This window comes from Bos indicus x Bos taurus, chromosome 27 (genome assembly GCF_003369695.1).
Source record: "Bos indicus x Bos taurus breed Angus x Brahman F1 hybrid chromosome 27, Bos_hybrid_MaternalHap_v2.0, whole genome shotgun sequence".
NCBI classification, from domain to species: domain Eukaryota; kingdom Metazoa; phylum Chordata; class Mammalia; order Artiodactyla; family Bovidae; genus Bos; species Bos indicus x Bos taurus.
In genome coordinates, this window is record NC_040102.1 from 22,392,449 (window position 1) to 22,416,404 (window position 23,956).

General features: G+C 36.8%; 1 protein-coding gene across 1 annotated transcript in view; it reads left to right on the forward strand.

The window, feature by feature from the left end:
• Positions 1–23,956, forward strand: part of SGCZ (sarcoglycan zeta) — a 1,115,594-nt gene that overhangs the window by 1,046,181 nt on the left and 45,457 nt on the right. The window contains exon 5 of the mRNA XM_027529936.1: positions 10,880–11,002. Coding sequence (XP_027385737.1) covers positions 10,880–11,002 — 123 coding nt within the window. The remainder of the gene's footprint in view (positions 1–10,879; positions 11,003–23,956) is intronic.

A 23,956-nucleotide genomic window follows, 5' to 3' on the forward strand; every position in this document is an offset into this window, starting at 1 on the left:
TTGATAATTAATACTGTGAATCATATAAGACTAAAGAAACATGGTTTAAATACCACTTCTTAGTGTGTAACTTGTGTCCAGGACAAGGGTGTATAATATATAAGATTATAGAAGTATTATTGGAAGAAACCATTATCATCTAGGTGGCACTGGGTAAAGAATCTGCCTGCAATGCAGGAGACACAAGAGACATGTGTTTGATCCAAGTGTCTTGAAGATCCCCTGAGGGAGGGCATGGCAGTACACTCCACTATTCTTGCCTGAAGAATCCCGTGGACAGAGGAGCCTGGGCAGGCTACAGTCCATGCGGTGGCAAAGAGTCAGACACTGAAGCAACTGAGCATGCATGCATACACAACAATACCATTGTACTGTATTGTGCACAAGGTCACAATTGTAGACTTTCGACTATACAAAACTACACTTGGATTGAAAATCTGGAATCAAGAGTCATTCTTGACTATCTAAGCAGTTTGTTAAATTCTTAATCATTTAATTATTTATCCGTAGATTCTTTGTTAGTCTTTGAATAAATTCTTATATGAAAATAATGACAGTTTTTCTCTAATTCTGCTAATACATAATACCATTTAGCTTTTGTTTTCTAAAGTAGAATTGATATTTGTATATTGACCTTGAATTCAGAGACCTTGATACATTGATTTCCGGATTGTAAGGATTTCTTTGTGGATTCTTTGGATTTTCTATAGATGAAAACATGTCACCAATGAACAATCTCATTTTGTTTCTATCTTTGCAATTCTAAAAAATTACCAAATCATTTTCTAGTTATATTTCACTGATTATGATCTCTAGAACAATGATGAATATAATTGTTAATAGTAAGTATCATTTCTGCTTCCTTATGTTGTAAGGAAAGCTTTCAGAACTTCATTAACTGTCAGGTGTTTAATAGTTTTTTGTGGATCCCTTTATCAGATAAAGGAAACGAAGTTTAGTTGATGGTTTTCTTATGAAGGGGCTTCCCTGGTGGCGCAAAGGTTAAAGAATCTGCCTGCAACGCAGGAGACCCAGATTTGATCCCTGGGTCAGAAAGATCCCCTGGAGAGGGAATAGGAATCCAGTATTCTTGCCTGGAGAATTCCATGCTCAGAGGAGCCCGGCAGGCTACAGTCCACGGGGTCACAGAGTCAGACATGATTGAGTGACTACACTTTTCTTATGAAGAGTATTGAATTTTGTCAAACAATTTTTAAACCTATATGAACCAATCCTGTCTTTTCTGTTTAAAACTTCAAAGATAGTTAAATACATTTACTGAATGTACAATATAAATCACTCTTACATGCCTGGAGTAAACATAGTCTGCTAATGTTTTACTTAGGCTTTTTGATTATAAGTAAAATTATACTGTAGTATTTCATGTGATATCTCTATAAAGTTTTTGTGTCAGAATTATACTAGCTTAATGAAATTGGTTGAGGAGTATTTCCTATTGTGCTGCTGCTGCTGCTAAGTCGCTTCAGTCATGTCCGACTCTGTGCGACCCCATAGACAGCAGCCCATCAGGCTCCCCCGTCCCTGGGATTCTCCAGGCAAGAACACTGGAGTGGGTTGCCATTTCCTCCTCCAATGCATGAAAGTGAAGAGTGAAAGTGAAGTCACTCAGTCGTGTCCAACTCTTAGCGACCCCATGGACTGCAGCCTACCAGGCTCCTCCGTCCATGGGATTTCCCAGGCAAGAGTACTGGAGTGGGGTGCCATTGCCTTCTCTGATTTCCTATTATACTGTTCTTATTAAAAGATGCATTATTCAAATTAATTCTTTCCTGAATAGTACAGACCAGAATCTGTGTGTGTGTGTGTGTGTGTTGTGCATGTCTTTATGTGTGTATGTGTGTATGTATAAAGGTTTAAAATTATTTTGTAACTTCTGTATTATTTTATGCTATACTTTATTATACTAGAAGTGCTCAGGTTTTCTGTTTATTCTTAAGTCAATATGGTAAGTAATATTTTGCAGGCATGTTTTCAAGTCAAACAAATTTGCAAATTTATGGGTATAATGTTGCTATAAAATATTTGTACCATTTGAACATCTATAATATCTGTATTAATGTCCCTTTTATTACTGATATATATGGTTACATTTAAGTCTTTTATTAATTAATTTCACCATTAATTAGTCAGTTATTAGTTGTATTAAACCTGCTTTTGACCTCATTGACCTGGTATATTTTAGGTTTGTATTCTATTTCATTAATATCTACTCATTATTTTTTCCATTTACATTTTGAGGATTTATCTTTTGTTTTCTAACTTCTCAACATAGACATCTGATCATTAATTTTTAGACTTCTCTTCCAATATAGCCATTTGAGGCTAGACATTTTGTTATAAGTATTGACTTACCACATTTTACAAGTGTTAGTAATAATAATAATATTATAATCATAGTTTAGTTTGAAACACTTTCTACTTTAAATTAGATTTGCATCTTGCTCATTTTAATGTGAATTTCTTAATTTCTAAACATATGGGAATTGTCAATTAGCATTTGCTATTTAAAACAGATTGTACTGTGGGCAGATAAAAATCTCTATAATTTTCATGCTGTAATCTGTTAAGATTTGCATTAAGTAAGAGTAATGATATACTTTTTAAAGTATTTGACAGAGTAGATTGAAATAAAATCATCAATTAAATATTCAATTATTCCCCAATGTATGTAAGTCAAGATGTTATGCTAAAAGCTTTATAGCTATGTAATATAGTATGACAATTATATTTCAATAAAACTGGAAAAATTATTCAATTGCAGTGGGGCAAAATATTTAAAGATTCAATGCATGACTAATATGTCAAATTTGGTAAAAAAAATATTAATTTTCTCATTACTATTATTACTTTTTTTTCTACATTATTGAGAAAAATATCTTCTAATCTCCCATCAATAATCTGCATTTGGTTATTTTTTCTTCTAGTGTTGTCAAATGTTGCTTTGTTTTGACATCCTGTTTCTATATCTATAATAATTTCAATTGTTAAGTATTCACGATGAATCAATTGAAATAACTTTTGATATGTTATTAATGCTTTTTAATTTAGAGATACAGGGCATAGTTTTTCCTTTTAATTATACACTGATGAATTTTTGTGAAGAAATGCAGCAATGCTTAATGGTGGAAAATTCTTAAATTTCTGTTGAATAAAGATGAATATGACAGAGAGAGAATGCATAGAAACTTAAAGAAGAAAATAAAAAGTAAAAGGGAAAACCCAATACAAAATTTGTTAACCTTTCAACATGGATGTGGTGGATGAGTAATTTATTGATTTATATAAATGGAAAGTTTAGAGCTTGATCCATATATCTCTGGATCCCGCTAGTTAAGCAATAATTTCAGAAGTATCATTCTGCCCTTTTATTCTCTTTCTGCCATGTTTCTCCTTTCCACTGACTGGCTGAATTCTCAGGCAGATGTTCTCCATGTTGAGAATATTGCTAGCCTTAAAAGCTTCAAGTTTACATCATGCTAAGTGTCTGATCTCAAAAGAAGAATGTGCCTCTTTTTCAAAACCTAGAGCAAAAGTCAGGAGAGCATTTAAGTTACATGCATGTGTATGAATTAATTGCTTTTGTCAGAGAGGATAATACCCTATGAGAACTGAACCACTTCTAGAGAGAGAGTTGGCCCCCACATGCACCCATTGACTCACTATGGGGAATATATTGTCAGTAAAGAAGATTGAGGAGCAGTGGCACAAAAAAAGTGTTTACTTCAACAGTAATCAGAGAGTTGTAAATTGAAACCACATTGGTATACCTTTTAACACTTAGATTGGTAAAAATTAGAGTCTTTTAACATTGAGTGCTTGCAATGTTGTGGAACTACTGGAACATTCATACTTTCTCTGTAGGGAATGTAAATCAGTACAACAGTTTGGGAAAAAATTACTATCTAGTAAAATTTGAAGTACACTCTACTGTCCAGCCATCCCACACCCAAATATAAAACCTGGAAAACTCATGCCCACATGTAAAAGGAGATATGTACAAAATGTTTATAGAGTCACTGTTACTGATTCTGATATTCTAGAAACAACCTAAAAGACTGTCAGTGGAAAATGGATCACCAGTTTGTGATATATCCATATGATAAGCTATAGAGGTGAAGATGAATAAACCAGGGCTACATGTGTGGAAATAATGAATTTCACTAATCTAAATTGACAAAAAATAACCTAGTCGGTGAGAAAATATAAAATAATATAGCAGAGTGCGTGTGTGTGTTGTGCAAAACATGCAAAACTAAGAAAAAATGTTTGAAGGACACAAAAGGTTAAAAAACAGGAGTGATAAAAACCCTTTTCCAGACAGTGTTGACATCTGGTGCTCACTGAGGATGAAAGGACAGGTGATGAAGGAAAAGTTACAGCGAAAGCTTCCCCTATTTTGGAAATAGTAGATAGTTTTTCAACAGGGTGATGAGTAACATTATTTATATAATTATTATGTGTGTATGTTTTTCATAACTTCTTAGAAAAGGAAGATGGTGAGCAACAGTACATGACCATAGGGGTAGTATCGATTAGCAAGGAAATGATAAAAAAAAAAAAACAAAACTCAGAAGTACAAAGGGTGAAGAGCTGTGGGATTTATTTCAACTTAAAAACACACTTCAATTGAAGCATTGTTGTCACAAGGCATCAGTCTAGTCAATGGATGGTAGGGAGTTCCAGGGAGAGACACAAAGGTGAATATAACCTTTGATCATATACCTACCTAGTTGCTAGTGGAAGAATGGCTGCTCCTCCAATTACAAAGCAGAGGCAATTCCTGGAGGCCAGCAGAAAGAAACAAAGACTGATGTCTGACAAGATGACATGAGAATTGCCGGTGTCCTGGGCTCTGTAGCCCTTCTGAGACAAGCTTCCCAGCTGGGTCGTGAGGACTTTTCCTTTTTGCTGCTGCTTCCCCTCTTTTCCCCCCAACACACTCAGAGTGCATTTTTCCATGTGCAAGATTTTAATGACAAACATATAAAATAAACAACAGACTTATCATTTTTTTATATTCCATGAAAGCAGCTTAATTTGTTTCAAACTTGATTTTGTTATTTTCCTGACCCATGATAATTCTAAATCAGCAATTTTAGAACAATGAATGTAGTTGACTATATTGAATCTTGTTTTAGTTTTTCTTGTGGGAATTTTGAATTTTTTAATAATGTTCTTCATCAAGGCCTTGAAAATATTGACAGACATATAAAATTAGAGTTATATAGGGAGAAAGAATTCATCCTGCTGTGCTTGAAGAAAACACACCAGAGATAATCAGACATATCCATTTTGATTTTTGCCTTGTTTTCTCTAAATCAGTACTAAATAGTACCAAGAGGCCCCATGGAAATATATTATTTGAGCCCCATTAGAGATTTCTATTGAAAATTTTCCAATTCATGTCTTTGACTGATTTAACATAGAAAATGCCAAGTCAGTAGGTAAATTAATGGAGCCACTCTACTTGTCAGCAAAACATGCCTTTTACTACTGAATATGACTGTCAGAAATATGAATATTTCAAAAAGGGCAGTGGAGCCATCTCTGAGGGAAATAAGATATTAACACTGTTGTTGCTTTGTTTGTTTGCTTTTAAAGAAACTATACAGAATATTAATTGGACTAGAGAAAATATTAGGATATATATTGAACACTTCAATCCTTTAAAGACACCTATTGTTTTTCTTATGTATTTCCTCTTTTTTTCCTGCCAATTTTCTTTTCTTGTGCTTTTTAAAATTGAAGTGTAGCTAATTTACAATATTATGTTAGTTTCAGGCGCACAGCATAGTGTTTCAGTATTTTTGCAAGTTCTATTTCATTAAAGGTTATCACTAGGTAGCAGTATGATTCTCTGTGCTGTGCAGTGTATCCTTGTTGCTTATCTACTTCATGCATAATAGTTTGTATCTCTTAATCCCATACCTCCATCTTGCCTTCATATCTCTCTTCCCTCTGGTAACCACTAATTTGCTTTCTATATCTATGAGTCTGTTTCTATTTTCTGACATTCATTCCTTTGTTTTATTTTTTAGATTCCACATGTAAGTGATATCATACAGTATTTGTCTTTTTCTGTCTTATTTCACTATGCATAATAATTTATAGGTCCATGAGTACCCAGTCCCTTCTCCAGGGGATTCTTCCCACCTAGGTATCAAACCCAGGTCTCCTGCACTGTAGGCAGATTCTTTGCCATCTGAGCCACCAGGGAAGCTCATCTAGGTCCATTCATGTTGTTGCAAATGGCAGAATTTCATTATTTTATGGCTGAGTAATATTCCATATCTTCTTCATCCGATCATTCACTGGTGTACACTTAGGTTGTTCCGTATCTTGACAATTGTAAACAACGTTGCTATGAATCTTGGTGTGAACATATCTTTTCAAATTAGTATTTTGGGGATTTGGGGATATGTACCCAGGAACAACCTAAAAGACTTTCAGTGGAAAATGGAAATGCTTAGTCATGTGGCAGTTCGATTTCTTAGTTTTTTGAGAAACTTCTGTACTGTTTTCCACAGTGGCTACACCAATTTACATTTTCACCAACAGTGTGCAGATTACATGCATGCTGCTTTGCTTCAGTTGTGTTCGACTCTTTGTGACCCTATGGACGTAGCCCAACAGGCTCCTCTGTCCATGGGATTCTCCAGGCAAGAATACTGGAGGGAGTTGCCATGCCCTCCTCCAGGGGATCTCCCAACCCAGGAATAGAACTCGGGTCTCTCACGTTTCCTACAATGGCAGGCAGGTTCTTTACCTCCAGAACCACTTGGGAAGCAACACAGATTACCAACAGGCACATGAGAAGATGCTCAGTATTGCCAGAGCCTTTTCTTGGCTCAGTCTGGGTCACAAGCCAAGGCTGTCACAAGAAACCTGGAGGCTCTAGAGCAGTCCTCTCTGCCCTTTCAGACTTTTCCTTGAGGGCAAACCAGTGAGCACACCCCTTGCCCTCAGCATCCAGGCCTGCCAAAGCCCTCTTCTCTCCCTCAGTGGTCCTCTAACCAGCTGGTCTTCCCCACAGCAGGTCCCAGGACCCAGGCGCCCAATCAGAGGCTCTTGCCTCTCGCTCCCCAGTGTGTCCACCCCTGTATTCTTCCTTTCCTCTAAGTCACCCCCAGGGAGCACAGGTCCAAATCACATGACCCTTCTTCCCTTGCTTCCTGATTACCTGTAAATTGTCTTGGAGCTTGGTTGTACAGCAGCCCTCCTGCCAGTTTCCAGTTAGTTTTCAGTGAGCAGTTTTCCACATGGAGACATGTTTTTGATGTGTTGGTGGGGGGAGAGGGGCTCCACCTCCTCTCACTCTGCCATCTTGACCAACCCCCATCCTTTCTTGTTCTGTGCCTCATTGTTCCTTGTTTGATTTTGAAGTTGCTGACATGAACTTCTCAGAAAAGCCTGGATGTTTTAGTGAGCAAGTTGTTGTTTTGAGATGACTAATAAAATGTAGATTTGCCTGGATAACTCATCTCCCATGATCTACCTGCTAAGGAACCAGAGCTCTTTACCCAGAGACATTCAAATATGATGCTCTCCTGCATCTTTAAAAGCGTCTTTGATTGAGATAAGATGAAAATGGGTATCACTGCCCCTCTGAACAACTGGATCCTAAGGTGACATAGCATAGAGAATATGAGATGTAGACTTTTGAATTATCTGAATAAGACAACACAAAGCATGTAAGGATATAATAAATTCAGTTTCATATAGTCTAATATATTAACTTTAAACATAAACATTCACAACGATGCAGTATGTGTCCAATTACATATATTAACTGCTTTCTATTTGCAGAGAATAAAAGCAATGTATAGAAGCACCCTATATTCAAAGTTATTTTCGGACTTAAAATATTTACTTACTGTCAACGCATTGCTAATTGCTTGTAATTTTGCCTTATGTAATTATACTAATATGCTGAATAAAGTGTAGTCTGATGTATTAATTTGTATATCTATTAGTCAATTGGATGAGTCTGCCTCCATTTATTTATGGCCTAGATGCCTCTCTTCTATTCCAGGTGCACGAATGTTTGCTCATCTCCTTATTTTCTTGTGCTTATTTAAATGTAATGAATTAAGATATCAACTCATTTCACCATATCCAGACACTCAATTCATAAAATATCTCCAATATAACAATATTAAGTATTATGCCAAGAAAAGTCTTCCCGGTGTGTGTGTGTGTATGTGTGTGTGTCTGTAGTATATGTGGATATATGTATACATAAGCACAGTGAACTTACAGTTCGATGTCATTAAGGTCAGTGATATATTTTGTGGATCAATTTACCCAGTAATTAAATATATTTGCAGGAAGCAAGGTTTTATGTGTACAGTATCTGTAATATCTTTAGGCAGTTCATATTTAATGTATGCTTCAGTGCCCACAAGATAGATTGAAACACAGAAGCCTCAAAACCCAGAAATCACTTTTATCAGCACTTCTGGCCTCAAGCATGACTTTTTGAACATCATCCATTTGAGTTATTATGGTTCAAAGATTAAAAGCTCAATACAGGGAAGTTAGACCATGATTAGGAAAAGAAAAAAAAAAAAAAACAATCAACTGAATACAGGCTGCTGAAATAATGTTTACAAGATCAAATGCAAAGACTTTGAACATGAACAAAAGGTGTTCCATGGTTTCTCCAATATTACCATTAAATCCTGTAAGGAAAGTTATTTGCTTAAAAAAAAATAAAAAACAGACTTTAAAATACTGTTCATGCTGTTTTGAACTTGATAGCTTGCATGGTTAGCACAGTTTTTAAGTACTTAGCATTGTTCTGCTTGGAGTTTGTCACACTTTCTTCGTAGACCTGAAAACATGTAAGTAGTTTCGGAATATGAGAAAAGTTTTCTGTTTTCAGAGAAATTATCCCACATGTTATCAGGGTATGTAAATTAATGCCTTCGTTTAATTAAGGGCTCCTAAGAAGCTGTGATGGTGGGAGGTGTAAGTTACTAAAGCCCCCAGACAGGTATTGAGAGTAGTTCTGAGGTGGGGTTGAGGACAAGGAAAGGGGAAGAAAGTTCTAAATGCCTACTAGAAGCTAGAGATAATTTTAAATTTGGAGGGTATTTTGAAGTACAAATATAACCTCATGTTTTGAATTCCTGGGGGTCATATAGCTAACAAAACACGATAGTTGATCGTCTTAGTCCATTCAGACTGCTGTAACAAAACACCATACAGTGGGTGGCTTGAACAACAGAATTTTATTTCTCACCGTTCTGGAGGGAAGTCCAAGATTAAAGTGACAACAAACCCAGTGTCTGGTGAGGGGCTGCTTCCTGACTTGCAGACAGCCCACTTCTCCTCGTGTCTTCACGTGGTCGATTACATGCAGGGAGAAAGCAAGCTCACTTGTGTCTTTTGATTAGGGCACCAGCTTCACACATGAGGGCTCCATTCACATGACCTAATTACCTTCCAAAGATCCCATGTCCTAACACCATCACATTATGAGTTAGGATATCCAGATATGAATTTGGAGAATCCACATTCAGCCCATAGCATAGGTACAGAGAAATGAAAATAGGCACAAAGTGTGCTATGCCCGGGGCCCTGAGTGGACCACATTGTATCTGACAAGAGTTTCTGCTGTAGACAGCAGAGGAGGGATGGTCCAGTTCTTAACAAAAGACGAAGATATAGATGCATATGCCAAATGCATATGCCAAAAGAAATAAATTACTGTTGTGGAAATAGCAATTGCCTACTCCCTGACCAATTTGATTGTCTTGCTGAAGCCATGCTCTCAAATTAATTATGTGTTGTTTTTTTTTTAAATATGGGAGCTGGCTTTGTGGATTGTGGGTGGATTAATATGCAAAATGGTCCAATAAATTGAAAACAGATTTTCCATTACATGATACAATTATATTTATTTAATATTAAATTTTAATAATGAAAGTTATTGATTAGATGATACATTGGAGAACATTAAATATATATATGCTATATATATGTGTGTGTGTGTATGTGATACACACATACATTTACAATATTGAATCTAAAATGGATTCATATTCAGTTTAGTTCAGTCGCTCAGTCCTGTCAGACTCTTTGCAACCCCATGAATCGCAGCATGCCAGGCCTCCCTGTCCATCACCAACTCCCGGAGTTCACTCTGACTCATGTCCATCAAGTCAGTGATGCCATCCAGCCACCTCATCCTCTGTCGTCCCCTTCTCCTCCTGCCCCCAATCCCTCCCAGCATCAGAGTCTTTTCCAATGAGTCTACTCTTCGCATGAGGTGGCCAAAGTACTGGAGTTTCAGCTTTAACATCATTCCTTCCAAAGAAATCCCAGGGCTGATCTCCTCAGATTAGGTAGTAATAAAGAGTGAACAAATATCATTATTAGCATCTATGAAATGTTGAATAACTAAAGGTTCACAATTTCCCTGCACTATAGCAAGTATAGACACTATTGTCTACTTGCAAAGAGAAAAATGAGAGTCCTTCTGTCCACAAGTGCCTATGAAGCATCTAGCACATGCCAAGTAAAATGCCAAGTCTGCAGGCAGCCACGAAGAACAGAGCAAACATCGTCTCTCCTTGTGTACATGCAAAGATTTCCCAGCTGGCTAAACCCACAGACGTTGTCAGGCCTATGTCAGGGATGTAGATGTCAAATATGTACCCGACCATCCTGGCCCAGCAATATTCTACCAAATTAGAATCCTGAAAGGATGGTAATTTTAAAATACTAATTTAGGTATAAAACATACTGTAGAGATTAAATAATGTATGTATTTCTCTTCTTTTTCTTAAAAAAAATACATGTTCATGGTTTCTTGGATACAAGATTCATTTTTAAACCTTTCCTCTGACCATAGGAGCTGATGCTGTGGAAGCTCAGTGTAAAAGATTTGAAGTGAGAGCGAGTGAAGATGGCAGGGTGCTGTTTTCTGCAGATGAAGATGAGATTACCATTGGGGCTGAAAAGCTGAAAGTTACAGGTACTGTAGATGGAGGTCTTGGAACATTGTTTACTTCCTGAAAGAATATGCAACTGAACAGGAAATGACTTTTTAATATCTGTGGTTCATATGCCAGAAATTGAATCTCACATAATATCATGGGATAACATCATTTGATTTTCCAATAGTAATCAAACAGAAAGCCCTAGGTTGAGGTTGCAGAAAAGACTATAAATATATTAGCCTTAGTGATATAAAAGCAAAGCTGCATGTCTCAGGCAGGGTTAGAGGGAGGAAATTGAGTATGGATGGTGGAAGATAAGGTGGGGTGCAAAGACTCAAGGTGACTGATAACTATAATCTAGAGGTATTATTTAAAAGTAAAAGATATGCAAAAGAAGATCTAAAATGTAAATATCAACTGAAGTAGAGGGAAAGGTTATAAATAAACTAAATTCTTGTTCTTTAGAGCTCATAATTGTCTTCCAAAGCATATAAATCAAGAAATAGTGCTAATCACCTATTATGGAGACATTATTAAAGTCATTATTCTAATATTAGGGCCATTAGTGTCAACCACCAGCTGAAATGAAAAAGTAAAAGCAAAAAACAAGAAAGCAGAAATTGAAAAGCAGGATTGGGAATAGGGGAGAATTTTATTAAGACTATTTTAAGCAGTTTAAGAACAATATCTTTTGAATTATCTGAGTTATAACCACAATACATGTTATTTTGCTAAAATATTTTTAAAATACTCAAGGAGGCCTGTATTTAAAAAATGAAATATGTGTAGCTTAGCATTTCCCAAATTTGAGTTTGGGGACAGTTCACGGGATACCTGTAATATCTATTTAGGTAAATGGAGACTGTAGGCCATTGAGAGCAGTTTACATGGTAAATAAATGACCTCAGCTCTTGGGCTGTTTGGGTTTAATCCTGCTTCTACCACTCAGTATTTTGAGTAAATTCTATGCTGTCTATTTTTCTTAAATCTAAATGATTGAAATGATAATTATTATTAGTGCTCAAATTATGTGTGTGTGTGTGTGTGTGTGCACATGCCTATCTATGCATGTGTGTGTTTAGAATGTCTTGGACACATAATGAAGACACTGTGAAGGTTAGCCTTCTATTTTTATTAGTAATGATAATATTGCCAATATCCCAGATAGGAGGGCTTGTGTGGATTTCAAGAAAGATACACAAGTAGATGGCAATTAAATTCAGCAAGGATCGCAAAATAGGGATCCTCACTGGGCATCTCTGGTCTGGCTCACAATCTACTACCACCAGACTCACTGTCCCCCAGGGCCTCCTTTCTTTCTTCTGTGAGTGTATTGAGTAGCTGGAGTGTGCACGACTGGGCTGGTGTTTGGACTGGTCTTCATGACTGCCTGTCAGCCTCATTCTCTTTCTAAAAACTCCTTGGAAGGTCAGAGAAGAAATCATGCACATGAGGTAAACACTGGCTTTCCTAAGTCCTGAGTTGACAGGGAACCAAAAACCTTTTTTATTAAGTTAAAAAGCATGAGGATTTGGGTTGACAAAGGGCATAGACAAATCAGAAAGGTCATTGACTATAGGGCCCTTGGTGATAATATTTGAGCTGCTAGTTGACGGGCAAGTCAGGAACCAGGGTAGAAACGCACTTAGGAGGATTAGGCATTTGTGATTTAAATATTTAACAATTTTTGCATGTTGGTAGTACCTGCCAGTTATCAGCTTTGATATCAATGTAATCCTCATAGCTCTTAGGATATTACACTTATCCAAAGATTATTTCATCCATGTTCAAGTATTCACATTGAGTACTTTGTATTCATAAGTAAAGGGAAATTCTAGAGCACTTAGCAGTGTTTATGAGCTCACAGAATTCTTTTTCTGATCTTTATATTACCTTGATTTTCCTCATAACTGTTGCAGTGAAATACTTTCTTCACAAAATTAGACCCATTACCTGGTTTTGTTTTAATTTTTCTTTGAGGTAAGTAAGTACTCACCATATTTCCTCTTTTTCTTGGTAGCCTGGCAGCCACCCTTGAACTGTGAATTGGGCTCTTAAGTCAGAAGAGAGCGTTCTCTGAACAAACTCCTCTTCTCTGCTTTTTACGTAACTGTGTTTGGCGGCATCTCTGCTGACCTAGTCACTTTCTCTCTTTCCTCTCCGTGTGCATGTGTGTGAATGTGTGTGTGATGGAGGCGTGGTACACTCTGTCATGTCTACATGGTTAGATACATGTAGCTCACTCTAGCTTTCTTTTTCCATTTTTCCCTGTCTCAAATGTATACACACAGCTTTGAGTTTTTTCTTTGATAACTCTCTTGATCTGTATTATCACAAAAATTGATTAATCAGTTTTATAATATATTGATGTATCATATAACTCCAGAAGATGTTAAAAAAGTAATTTGATTTTGAGGTCATAATTATAGAATCCAGGCAGACTTTTGTAAAGGATGGCGGTTTAACACAGGAGGGAAGAATGAAAGCATTTGTAATAAGTAACCCTGGCTTTTCAACCATTGTAGATATTCAAGGGACTCCACATCATTCAAAACTAAGTGCTAAGTTGGGGAGTACTTTAACATGATTAGAATCTCTCCCAGAACCTAGCCACACTCCTGTTCCTTACGGAAGAGCCCAGATACATCCACAGACACAGATACAAACATACACATACCTGGGTGCATTCTCAAATTCCTGCAGAGTCCTTTACTCCATTACCAGAATACCGCAGATGAACTTTATAATGGCTTTCTTTCTTCCTGTGATACTTCTAAAATAAAGGAAGATAAAGTTATCAAAGGCAAATATGACTGAGAATTTCCCGTGCTTAGAGGAGAAGACTGTGCATAGCGTAGCATGCAGTTTAAGGGCACCGGGATTGATTAGTAGCCTCATATGTACTTTAAAGCAGTGCTTGAATATTTAACAAATAATACTACAAAGAATCAGTGACTCCAGGGTATTTCATATAAATTAGGTAGTGGTGCTGACAAGACTTCAAAGTTATGTGTGGCAAGAGATCTGTGTGAGGTTGATTCGAGAATTTTAAATTTAAGACAAGAAATTTTTCTATTTAAGCGATATCCGTGGGGATTAAAATGGATCCTTTCTAGTTTACATTTTAAGAAAAATGGTGTTTCATACATGGACTTCTCTTTCAGGTCAACAGAAGTAGATGAATTTATTTAGACAATAAGTGTGTCTATACTCCTGAGACAAAATCAGTTGTGACTATATATATTTGCAAATCTAGTGTAGTTCAGGATATTTAAATTTCCTCTATTGAAACATAGCAGGGATGTACTCGAGGCATTTAAATACTTTTAGGGTGCAGGAGAGTAGAACTGAAGTGGCAAAACAGCTCCCTGAACACCACCACCCCTCATTACCCCATCAGCTTGATCAGTAATCAATCACATGCTTTCAACTTGTAATTTTTTTACTCTTGATATAGCTTCGCTTGCTCAATAATACTTTGCTTAAATTTTAATTTGAATATACTTATATGATCTTAACATGCCAACTCTATATCATTGAATATATGGGCGTTTCACACATTTGGCTCATATACACATACTTGACAATTTATTTTCCTTTGTATTTGTATTCCCTAATATTGATCAAAGATATTACTTAATGCAATTATCTTTTGAGGCCAGGTCAGTAAATAAAAGATATAAACTTTTACACTCAGAAGACTCTTAAATTTAGGGCTTTCAGGCAGGATCAGTCAACTGTAATTTGTTCTTTCATTTGTATTCCAAGTAGTATATTAACTTAGAAAACAAAGTGCAACTTATTTGACTTTATAAAGTGAAAGACTTTAGCCCTATAGGATACTTTCATGTTAAATTAAAAGCCATTAGGTGGAGTTAGATCTCTCCATTTTGCCTTTGAGAGAAAAATGAAAAATAGCTGAATGTATGAGAAGAAAGGACCTCTTTTTTTAATCAGAAATTAAAACTGGCAATCTGAAAGAATAGTGCATCCAAATCCTGTATTCACCCTGTGCCCTCAGGCTTGCTTGAAAGCCAAGAGTGTCATTCTCTTGTCTCTGCTCTAATTGAATGATTGGAAAGATAGAAAGGTCCCAATGCTTGTTTGACAACAGAAGACAGGATTTTCCAAAGAGCTGCCTTTTATTAATAAATTAAACACTATGTTTCTGGGCTGGAATCAATATTCTCTGGTTTGTTTTTATTAGTTGGTCTTCACATCCTTGCTCTTGTCTGTTAACTCAGGACAGGTTGTGATGAGGTCAGCTTTGGAATCAACCTTTCTCTTACATAGGGCCATTGTTCCTCTGGGCTGTCCAAATGCCAAGAGCCTGGTGGCATGCAGCCTGCAGTATAGAGCTGCTAGGTCTGAACAGCACCTGAAAAAAATATGATCAGATCAGCTGCTGAGGATTCTAAGGTGCAGTCATTTCATTTTCTTTAGTGTAATATTTTAAGTCTGTAGTTAGTTTAGTCGCTAGGTCGTGTCCAACTCTTGCAACCCCATGGACTGTAGCCCACCAGGCTCCTCTGTCCATGGGATTTTCCAGGCAAGAATACTGGAGTGGATTGCCATTTCCTTCTCCAGGGGATTTTCCCGACCCAGGAAGTGAACCCAGGTCTCCTGCATTGCAGGCAAATTCTTTACCGACTGAGCTATGAGGGAGGAAAATCACTCAATTTTCTAGCTTTTTTTTTTTTTATTAGCCTCCTCCTCCACCACCCCCTCTTCTTCTTGCTCTTCTCCCCCCCAGCTCCCAACCAACCACTCCATCCTCCCCCATGCCCAGTGAGCTGAGGAAATGCTTCAGCAGCAAGTCTGCACGGTTATGGCCTCTAGTTGTTTTTTAAACTTAGTGAGGATAAAGCTCTTGGAGATGCTAAAGAGGAGTACCACTCTGACTCCCAGATTTCCAGGTGAAAACGGATTGGTTTTGAAAGGTATAAATAATGAACTATGTTGTTATTCAGTCACTTAGTCATGTCCAACTCTCTGCGACCCCACACAAAGCCTGCAGCACACCAGGTTCCCTGTTCTTCACTACCTCCCGGAGCTTGACTCATGTCCATTGAGTCAGTGATGCCATCTGATCATCTCATCCTGTCACCCTTTTCTCCTCCTGCCTTCAATCTTTCCCAGCATCAGGTTTTTTCCCATGAGTTGGCTTTTCCTATCAGATGGCGAAAGTATTGGAGCTTCAGCATCAGTCCTTCCAATGAATATTCAGGCCTTTCAAGAACTGAATATTCAAATGAATTATGCCATCTTCAAGAAAATAGCTGCTTCCTCTGAGCACCTTACTAACAATCTTCTCCATGATTTATTTCTCCGAGCCCTGACTCAAATGTTTCCTATTTTTGTTAAAGTAAAACTTCCTACACTTGGTATAATAGAAATATGAGGAAATTCATGAAAGTTTCCAAACTTCTGGCATATTGAGTGCAGCACTTTCACAGAATCATCTTAGGATTTGAAACAGCTCAACTGAAATTCCATCACCTCCAATAGCTTTGTTCATAGTGATGCTTCCTAAGGTCACTTGACTTCACATTCCAGGATGTCTGGCTCTAGGTGGGTGATCACACCATTGTGGTTATCTGGGTCATGAAGATCTTTTTTGTATAGTTCTGCATATTCTTGCCACCTCTTCTTAACATCTTCTGTATCTATTAGGTCCGTACCATTTCTGTCCTTTATTGTGCCTGTCTGAACATGAAATATTCCCTTAGTAGCTCTAATTTTCTTGACGAGATCTCTAGTCTTTCCCATTCTATTGTTTTCCTCTATTTCTTTCCATTAATCACTGAAGAAGGCTTATTTCTCCTTACTATTCTTTGGAAAGCTGCATTCAGATGGGTGTATCTTTCCTTTTCTCCTTTGCCTTTCACTTATTTTCTCAGCTATTTGCAAGGCCTTCTCAGAAAACCATTTTGCCTTTTTGCATTTCTTTTTCTTGGGGATGGTCTTGATCACTGCCTCCTGTATAATGTCACTAAACTCCATCCAAAGTTCTTCAGGGACTCTGTCTATCAGATCTAATCCCTTGAATCTATTTGTCATTTCCACTGTATAATCATAAGGGATTTGATTTAGGTCATATCTGAATGATCTAGTGATCTTCCATACTTTCTTCAATTTAAGTCTGAATTTGGCAATAAGGAGTTCATGATCTGAGCCACAGTCAGCTCCTGGTCTTGTTTTTCCTGACTGCATATAGCTTCTCCATCTTGGGCTGCAAAGAATATAATCAATCAGATTTCAGTTTTGACCATCTGGTGATGTCCATGTGTAGAGTCTTCTCTTGTGTTGTTGGAAGAGGGTGTTTGCTAGACCAATGTGTTCTCTTGGCAAAACTGTTAGCATTTGACCTGCTTCAATTTGTACTTCAAAGCCAAATTTGCCTGTTACTCCTGGTAGCTCTTAACTTCCTACTTTTGCATTCCAGTCTCCTATAGTGAAAAGGACATCTTTTTGGGGTGTTAATTCTAGAAGATCTTGTAGGTCTTCATAGAATCGTTCAGCTTCTTCAGCTTTACTGGTTGGATATGGCTTTAGTATAATGGTAAATCTTGGAGAGTCTAGACATATCAATGACTATGTGGTCCCTTAGACTATTCCTCTTAAATATCAATTGCTGAATTGATAAAACATGAAGTAAGGTTTTAGAGTAGTTGGATTGCTAACAGTGGAAGACTGTAGCCCCTGCTGAGTGAGAGAAGCACAGGCCTTCTGTATTATTGATTGAAAAGAATCCTGCAGTTTGAGTCTATTCCATTTATCCTTTTGTTTTCTTTATCAGTGGATGTGTCAAACTTCTGGTTACTTTACTCTGTATGATACATCATTTCATCACTGAAATAGGGTCTCAACCCTGATTTCACTGACCTGATTAGATAACTCCAGTTATTTTAACCCTTCCATTCGTGCTGTGAGTTAATCACTTTTTTTGACAAAATCAAAACGTGCTCAAGAACACCTTTTGAATAGGCTTAAGTGTCCAGGTAGTAGTGCTCAGGTAGAAACCCCAAAATTCTGACTATAGGAGGAAAATTCCCAACTGAACACTAACTGTAAACTTTTGTTTTGAAAAAAAAAAAAATTAAAAAGTTTACATGTGTTTGTAAGAAATGATACAGCGAGATTCCATGCAACATTAACCCAGTTTCTCACCATGGTGACATATTCCAAACTATAGTATAATATCCCAAAAAGGATATTGAGATTGATACAGTTAAGACACAGGCATTTCCACCACCGCAGGGATCCCATGTTGCCCTATGGGGACCACAACTACCCTCATCTTAACTCCTGTCAATTGTATATCTGTTCTTCACTTCTATAATTTTCTCAGGTTAAGAATGGTTTACATATAAAATCATGCTATAGTGGCCTTTGAGGATTTTTTATTTTCAATCAGTACAATTCCCTGGAGATTCTTTTGTTTTATTGTATATATCAATAGTTTCTTCTTTTTATTATTGGAGAAGGAAATGCAACCCACTCCAGTGTTCTTGCCTGGAGAATCCCAAGGACGGGGGAGCCTGGTGGGCTGCCGTCTATGGGGTCACACAGAGTCGGACACGACTAAAGCGACTTAGCAGCAGCAGCAGCAGCAGCAGTATCCCATGGCGGAGAAGGCAATGGCACCCCACTCCAGTACTGTTGCCTGGAAAATCCCATGGACGGAGGAGCCTGGTGGGGTGCAATCCATGGGGTCACTAAGAGTCAGACACGACTTCACTTTCACTTTTCACTTTCATGCATTGGAGAAGGAAATGGCGACCCACTCCAGTGTTCTTGCCTGGAGAATCCCAGGGACGGGGGAGTCTGGTGGGCTGCCGTCTATGGGGTCGCACAGAGTTGGACACAACTGAAGCGACTTAGCAGCAGCAGTATCCCATGGTATGAATGTGAAAGTGAAAGTGTCAATCACTCAGTCAAGTCCAACTCTTTGTGACTCCATGGACTGTACCCCGCCAGGCTCCTCTCTCCGTGGGATTCTCCAGGCAAGAATACTGGAGTGGATTGCCATTCCCTTCTCCAGGCGATCTTCCCAACCCAGGGATTGAACCTGGGTCTCCCATATTGTAGGCAGATTCCTTACCATCTGAGCCACAGGGAAGCCCCTAGTATGAATATACTACAGTGCATTTAACCATACATCTGAGTTGTTCAGGTGTTAGAACTATTATGAACATTTGTGTACATGTTTTGTTATAAACATAAGTTTCATTCATCTGGGATAAATATTCTGAAATATATATATGTAAAGGCAGAGGCCCTAGAAGATAGAGAATTTAGAAACAAACATTTTAGAATATTTATTTCTATGCCTTAAAAAAAGAAAAACTTCCTTAGATTTTGATAGGAATAAACCAACACATGAATTTTAGAGTTGACATCTTTGCTATATCAGTTATTCTGGGTCATGAAATAATGTATCTTCATTTAGTTAGCCTTTCTTTGACATTTTTCATGAACATTTGTCACTTCCAGCATACATATTCTATCTACGTTTTCATGTTTTAATTTTCTTTGAAGCAATTATAATTGGTACAGAATTCATCACTTTTGATTCTATACATTTATTTTAATATATAAAATTTAATTGATTTTTTCATGTATTATCTTGTATCTTTTTATCCTGCGACTTTAGTGAACTTAGTAGAGTGAACTTAGTAGTTATAGCAATTTTTTGCAGACTTCAGGGACTTTTCTATGTAGATAATCATCTCTTATGCAAATAAAGACAATTTTATCTTTTCCTTTTTAATCTATATGTCATTTATTTCTTTTTCTTTTCTCATTACAGTTACTACAAATGACAGTTCTATTTGGATAAGAATTATGCAAGGGAGGAAGATGTTTGCCAAACAAGTGTGTTGAAAAAAATGTTAAGATGCTCAGATTTATGAGGTTCTGGCCAGTCTGTTTCAAGAACAGCGATTATGTGTATTGTTTTCTTGTAATTAATTTTAACATTACTTAGATCATATGTGTTTTCTGATTTAATAGGCATATTGAAAATGCTCAAAAGTCATAAGCATTCCACAGAACATAACTAGTCTATAGTTACTTATATTCCTCGTGAATCAAAATTTCAGATAAGAAAAGCACTAATTATTGTTTCAAAGTGGTAGCACGTGTGTGCATTCCAGAGGTCATGATGAAAAGTGGCACTCTTTAAATAAAGAAAATATCATTAGCCAAATCTGTTTTTTAAAAAAATAGAGAAATAGGGGGAAATGTGCAAATGAAGTTCTAAGCCAAATAAATATATCATATCCAATCCTCTTTCATTGCTATAGATTTTATCCCCAGTTTGACAAAAATTGGCTATTTATATATGATTTTTGAGTTACTGTTATGATGGAAAACACTAAGAGAAAAATTCTAACTTCAGCCCACTAAAAGCTAGCCATCAGAAATGTATTCAACAAAATAAGATCTGGACAATGATAACTTGTCACTGAATACAAATGTTAAGTTTCATGTCAGTGTATCTGTTTTAAAGTGTCAGGTGGGGAACATAGGGAAAAAGGCTCTCAGAGAAACAGGCTGGGCTGTAATTGCTGGAAAGATTTCATGTACAGTGATGCCTCTGGCATTACAGCTCCCCTGCTTTCTGGAAGAGTAATCATAATCAATTTATACCTCATTGGATTTTCATTGAATTAATGTGAGCTGATCCATGTAAAGCATATGTCTGACTCATTGAAAGTGGTCAATAAATGTTAGATATTATTATTATTATAACACATAAAGGCACTACTTTAGTTAATTAAATGACATTCTTCCTACTGTAGCACCCACTGTAAAGACCTAAATTTTATTATTTATCATTTATCTTTCTCACACACACATAACTATATGCAAGATAGTGTTGAACATTTTATGTAATACTGAATAATGTTTAATCCAGTGTAATAAAACTAATTTAGTAGGTCTTTCAGAAGCATTTAAGTGAAAATTATGTATGATCCCAATAAGGAGGAGTAAAATGAAAAATAAATGTAGGAAATGAATTCTATATTAAATTTTGGAACATAAAAAAATAAAGCAGCACAACAAATCAAAAAAATGTAATTAGTAACATGTTGGCATAAACTTTACCATTGACAGGATATAATCATTTACATTGAATTCATTTGCTCCTTAGTACTTAGGAAAATATGTATTACTATCTTCACTTTGCAAACTGAGTCTCAAGTTAAGTGACTTTCACAAAATACATGCAGCTATCAATAGCAGACAAGGAAGTATATCTATTTTTCCTCACTAACGTCCAGTCTCATTTCCACTTCATTTTATCTTTGTCAATATATGCATGTGTATACAATACATTCAGATCCGGAATTAGGATTTCTGTAACAAGGAGGAGAGCTTCTAGGATCTGATTTATTTAGTACCTAGGTCATTATTTCAAGCAGTTGTAGTCTAGAAAAAGTTAGCGGTAAAGAGGAATGAGCATACTTAAATACTACATATCTGACTTTCTCAACTAAATCATAGAGCATTCCTGGGATAAACTCTCTATCTTCATGTAGCTATGTAAATTGAAAGCTTAGAATAAGCCAAACAGTGTCATGAGAAGAGATTGAGATAAATGATTGATGTTAGAATTACTTTGGAAAAACAGTAACATAATCTTGGTCTGTGATTTAAAAGGTCTATTGCAATTTGAGAAAGAACTAATTTTACTTTTAACTCAACTGTATAGTCATTAATCAGGCTGACCTTTGTCTTCAAAAGGAACGTGCTAGAGTGTGTCAAAATGAATTTTATTCCTAATTTCACCTGTGGAGTTTTGTGTCAGTATGCTTTGCATAAGTAGATAAAGTTTCCATGTTCCTATAAATCATAACAAGGGCAATGTTTCATTTCACTATAAAGATTAGAAGGGAAAGAGGAAAGGAGAAAGGAAAAAATATTATAAGCTTGAATGGGTTCCTGTCATTTTCCAATTACTAACCAGATGCATTAATTTTCTGTTGCTGCTGTAATAATTACACAAACAGTGGCTTAGGAGGCACATATTTATTATTTACAGTTCTAGGGGCTAGAAGTCTGCACCGTTTCTCACTAGGCTAAAATCGTGCTCCTTTCAGGAAAGCCATTTTCTTGCCTTTTGCAGCTTCTAGAGGCCTTTGATAGTCCTCTGCCCCTGGCCCCTCCCTTTATTTTTAAAGCCAGCAATAGCAAACCAAGCTGTTCTCACATTGCCACCTCTCTGATTCTCCATATTCTGACTCCTTCATTCATTTCTAATGATCCTTGTGATTATTTTAGACCCTCCTAGATAACCCAGGATAATTTTCCTATCTTGAAGTAGTCAGATCAGCAATTTTAGGTCCACTTGCCATCTATTAAATAAAATCCCCTTTGCTTTTAAGGCAGCATATTCACAGGTTTCAGAGATTAGGATTTGGATCCTTGGGGGGATGGTGAGGAAGACAATTATTCTGCCACCACACTAACTGATAATTGACATGTTTCATCAAACAATAAATTTTTTTTTTTAACAAACTGAGATTTCTTGGAAGGAGGAATAACTATAGGTTTCCTACTGTCTTGAATTCAGGCCCTAGTGGCTCAGTGGTAAAGAACCTGCCTGCAAGGCAGGAGATGAAAGAGAGATGTGAATTTGATGCCTGGGTAGGGAAGGTCCCCTGGAGAAGGAAATGGCAACCCACTCCAGTATTCTTGCTTGAAGAATTTCATGTACAGAGGAGTCTGACGGGCTACAGTTCCATGGGGTCACAGAGTCAGATATGACTGAGCGACTAAATAATAAAACAACACAAAATAAACACACCAGACTAGGACTAGTGTATTTGTGCCTAGGCCATAATTAGCTTTTCTAACTTTGGGTCCTCTAAATGCTGTATGCCTTTGGGTCAGTTATTTAGCCTGTCTGTGCCTTGGGTTCTTCAGCTGTAAAATGGGGGTGTTATCTGACTTAATATTGGTTTAGTAGTAGTAATAGTCATCATTATATTGTTACCAGTTGATTCATTTATTAGTTTCTGATTTCCTACAGGGTAAATCTAAGGATCAATTATATTTTGTGTGAGGGAACACTATACAAATGACTTGAAATTAGGGCAAAGTAATTTCCTCTTTGCAATGTGGCCAAACTGAAAAAGAAGTTCCAAACTGCCTCCGGCAATTGGCTAACTCAAAGACCAAGGCTGTTGCATAATTCAATAGCTCTTTCGTCCCTGGGTTGAAAGGTAACTGGCGAGGCACTTGGGGATGACTCTCCTGTGCTGTTTGTGCTAAACCTTCTTCCTGGGGCTCTGAGAAGCAGAGAGACAGGAAGCACGTGCAGAAAGTAGGATGTAGTGCTCGTGAATCTGAGATGCCCTGGAGCTCTTCACTCACATCTGTGGGTGAAGTCACATGTAAGGCAAGTTGCCCATTTCCATCAGAAATTAAAACATAATAGGTTTTAGGAGCTATTAATCTCATGTGATATGAATAAAAATTGAAAAGGGTGATGTTTAAGGACAATTTAATCACAACCATAAATGCTACTAGTTTTTCTGTATCAAGTAAAATACTCATTTATAGACTCAGCTTCTTATTTACGCACAGGTGTTAAAATATCACTTCTTTCCTCAAATATAAGCACAAAACGCATACAGTATTGGTGAATAACTTGTTTCATTGCTTGCTTCTTTTAAGTTTATGACTGATAAATCAAATGAATTATTTGTTGTTAATTATTGATAATTATCCTGGTTATCCTGGACTTTAAGAGAAGTGTATTGGAATAAGCTTTCAGCAACCAATCTATTTACACATCATTTTTCTTTTGCGTGGTGGGTGAAAAAAGCATCATGGAATCTCACCTTCAAAATTATCTGAATTTTTAATTATTTCAAACTTCCAGCCAAGTTTGAATCTTTTCTCTTATATCTCTGTAAAGTGGTCACTCTGTTTCAACACTTAATGACAGGAATAGCAAAACATCTCAAAGACAGTCT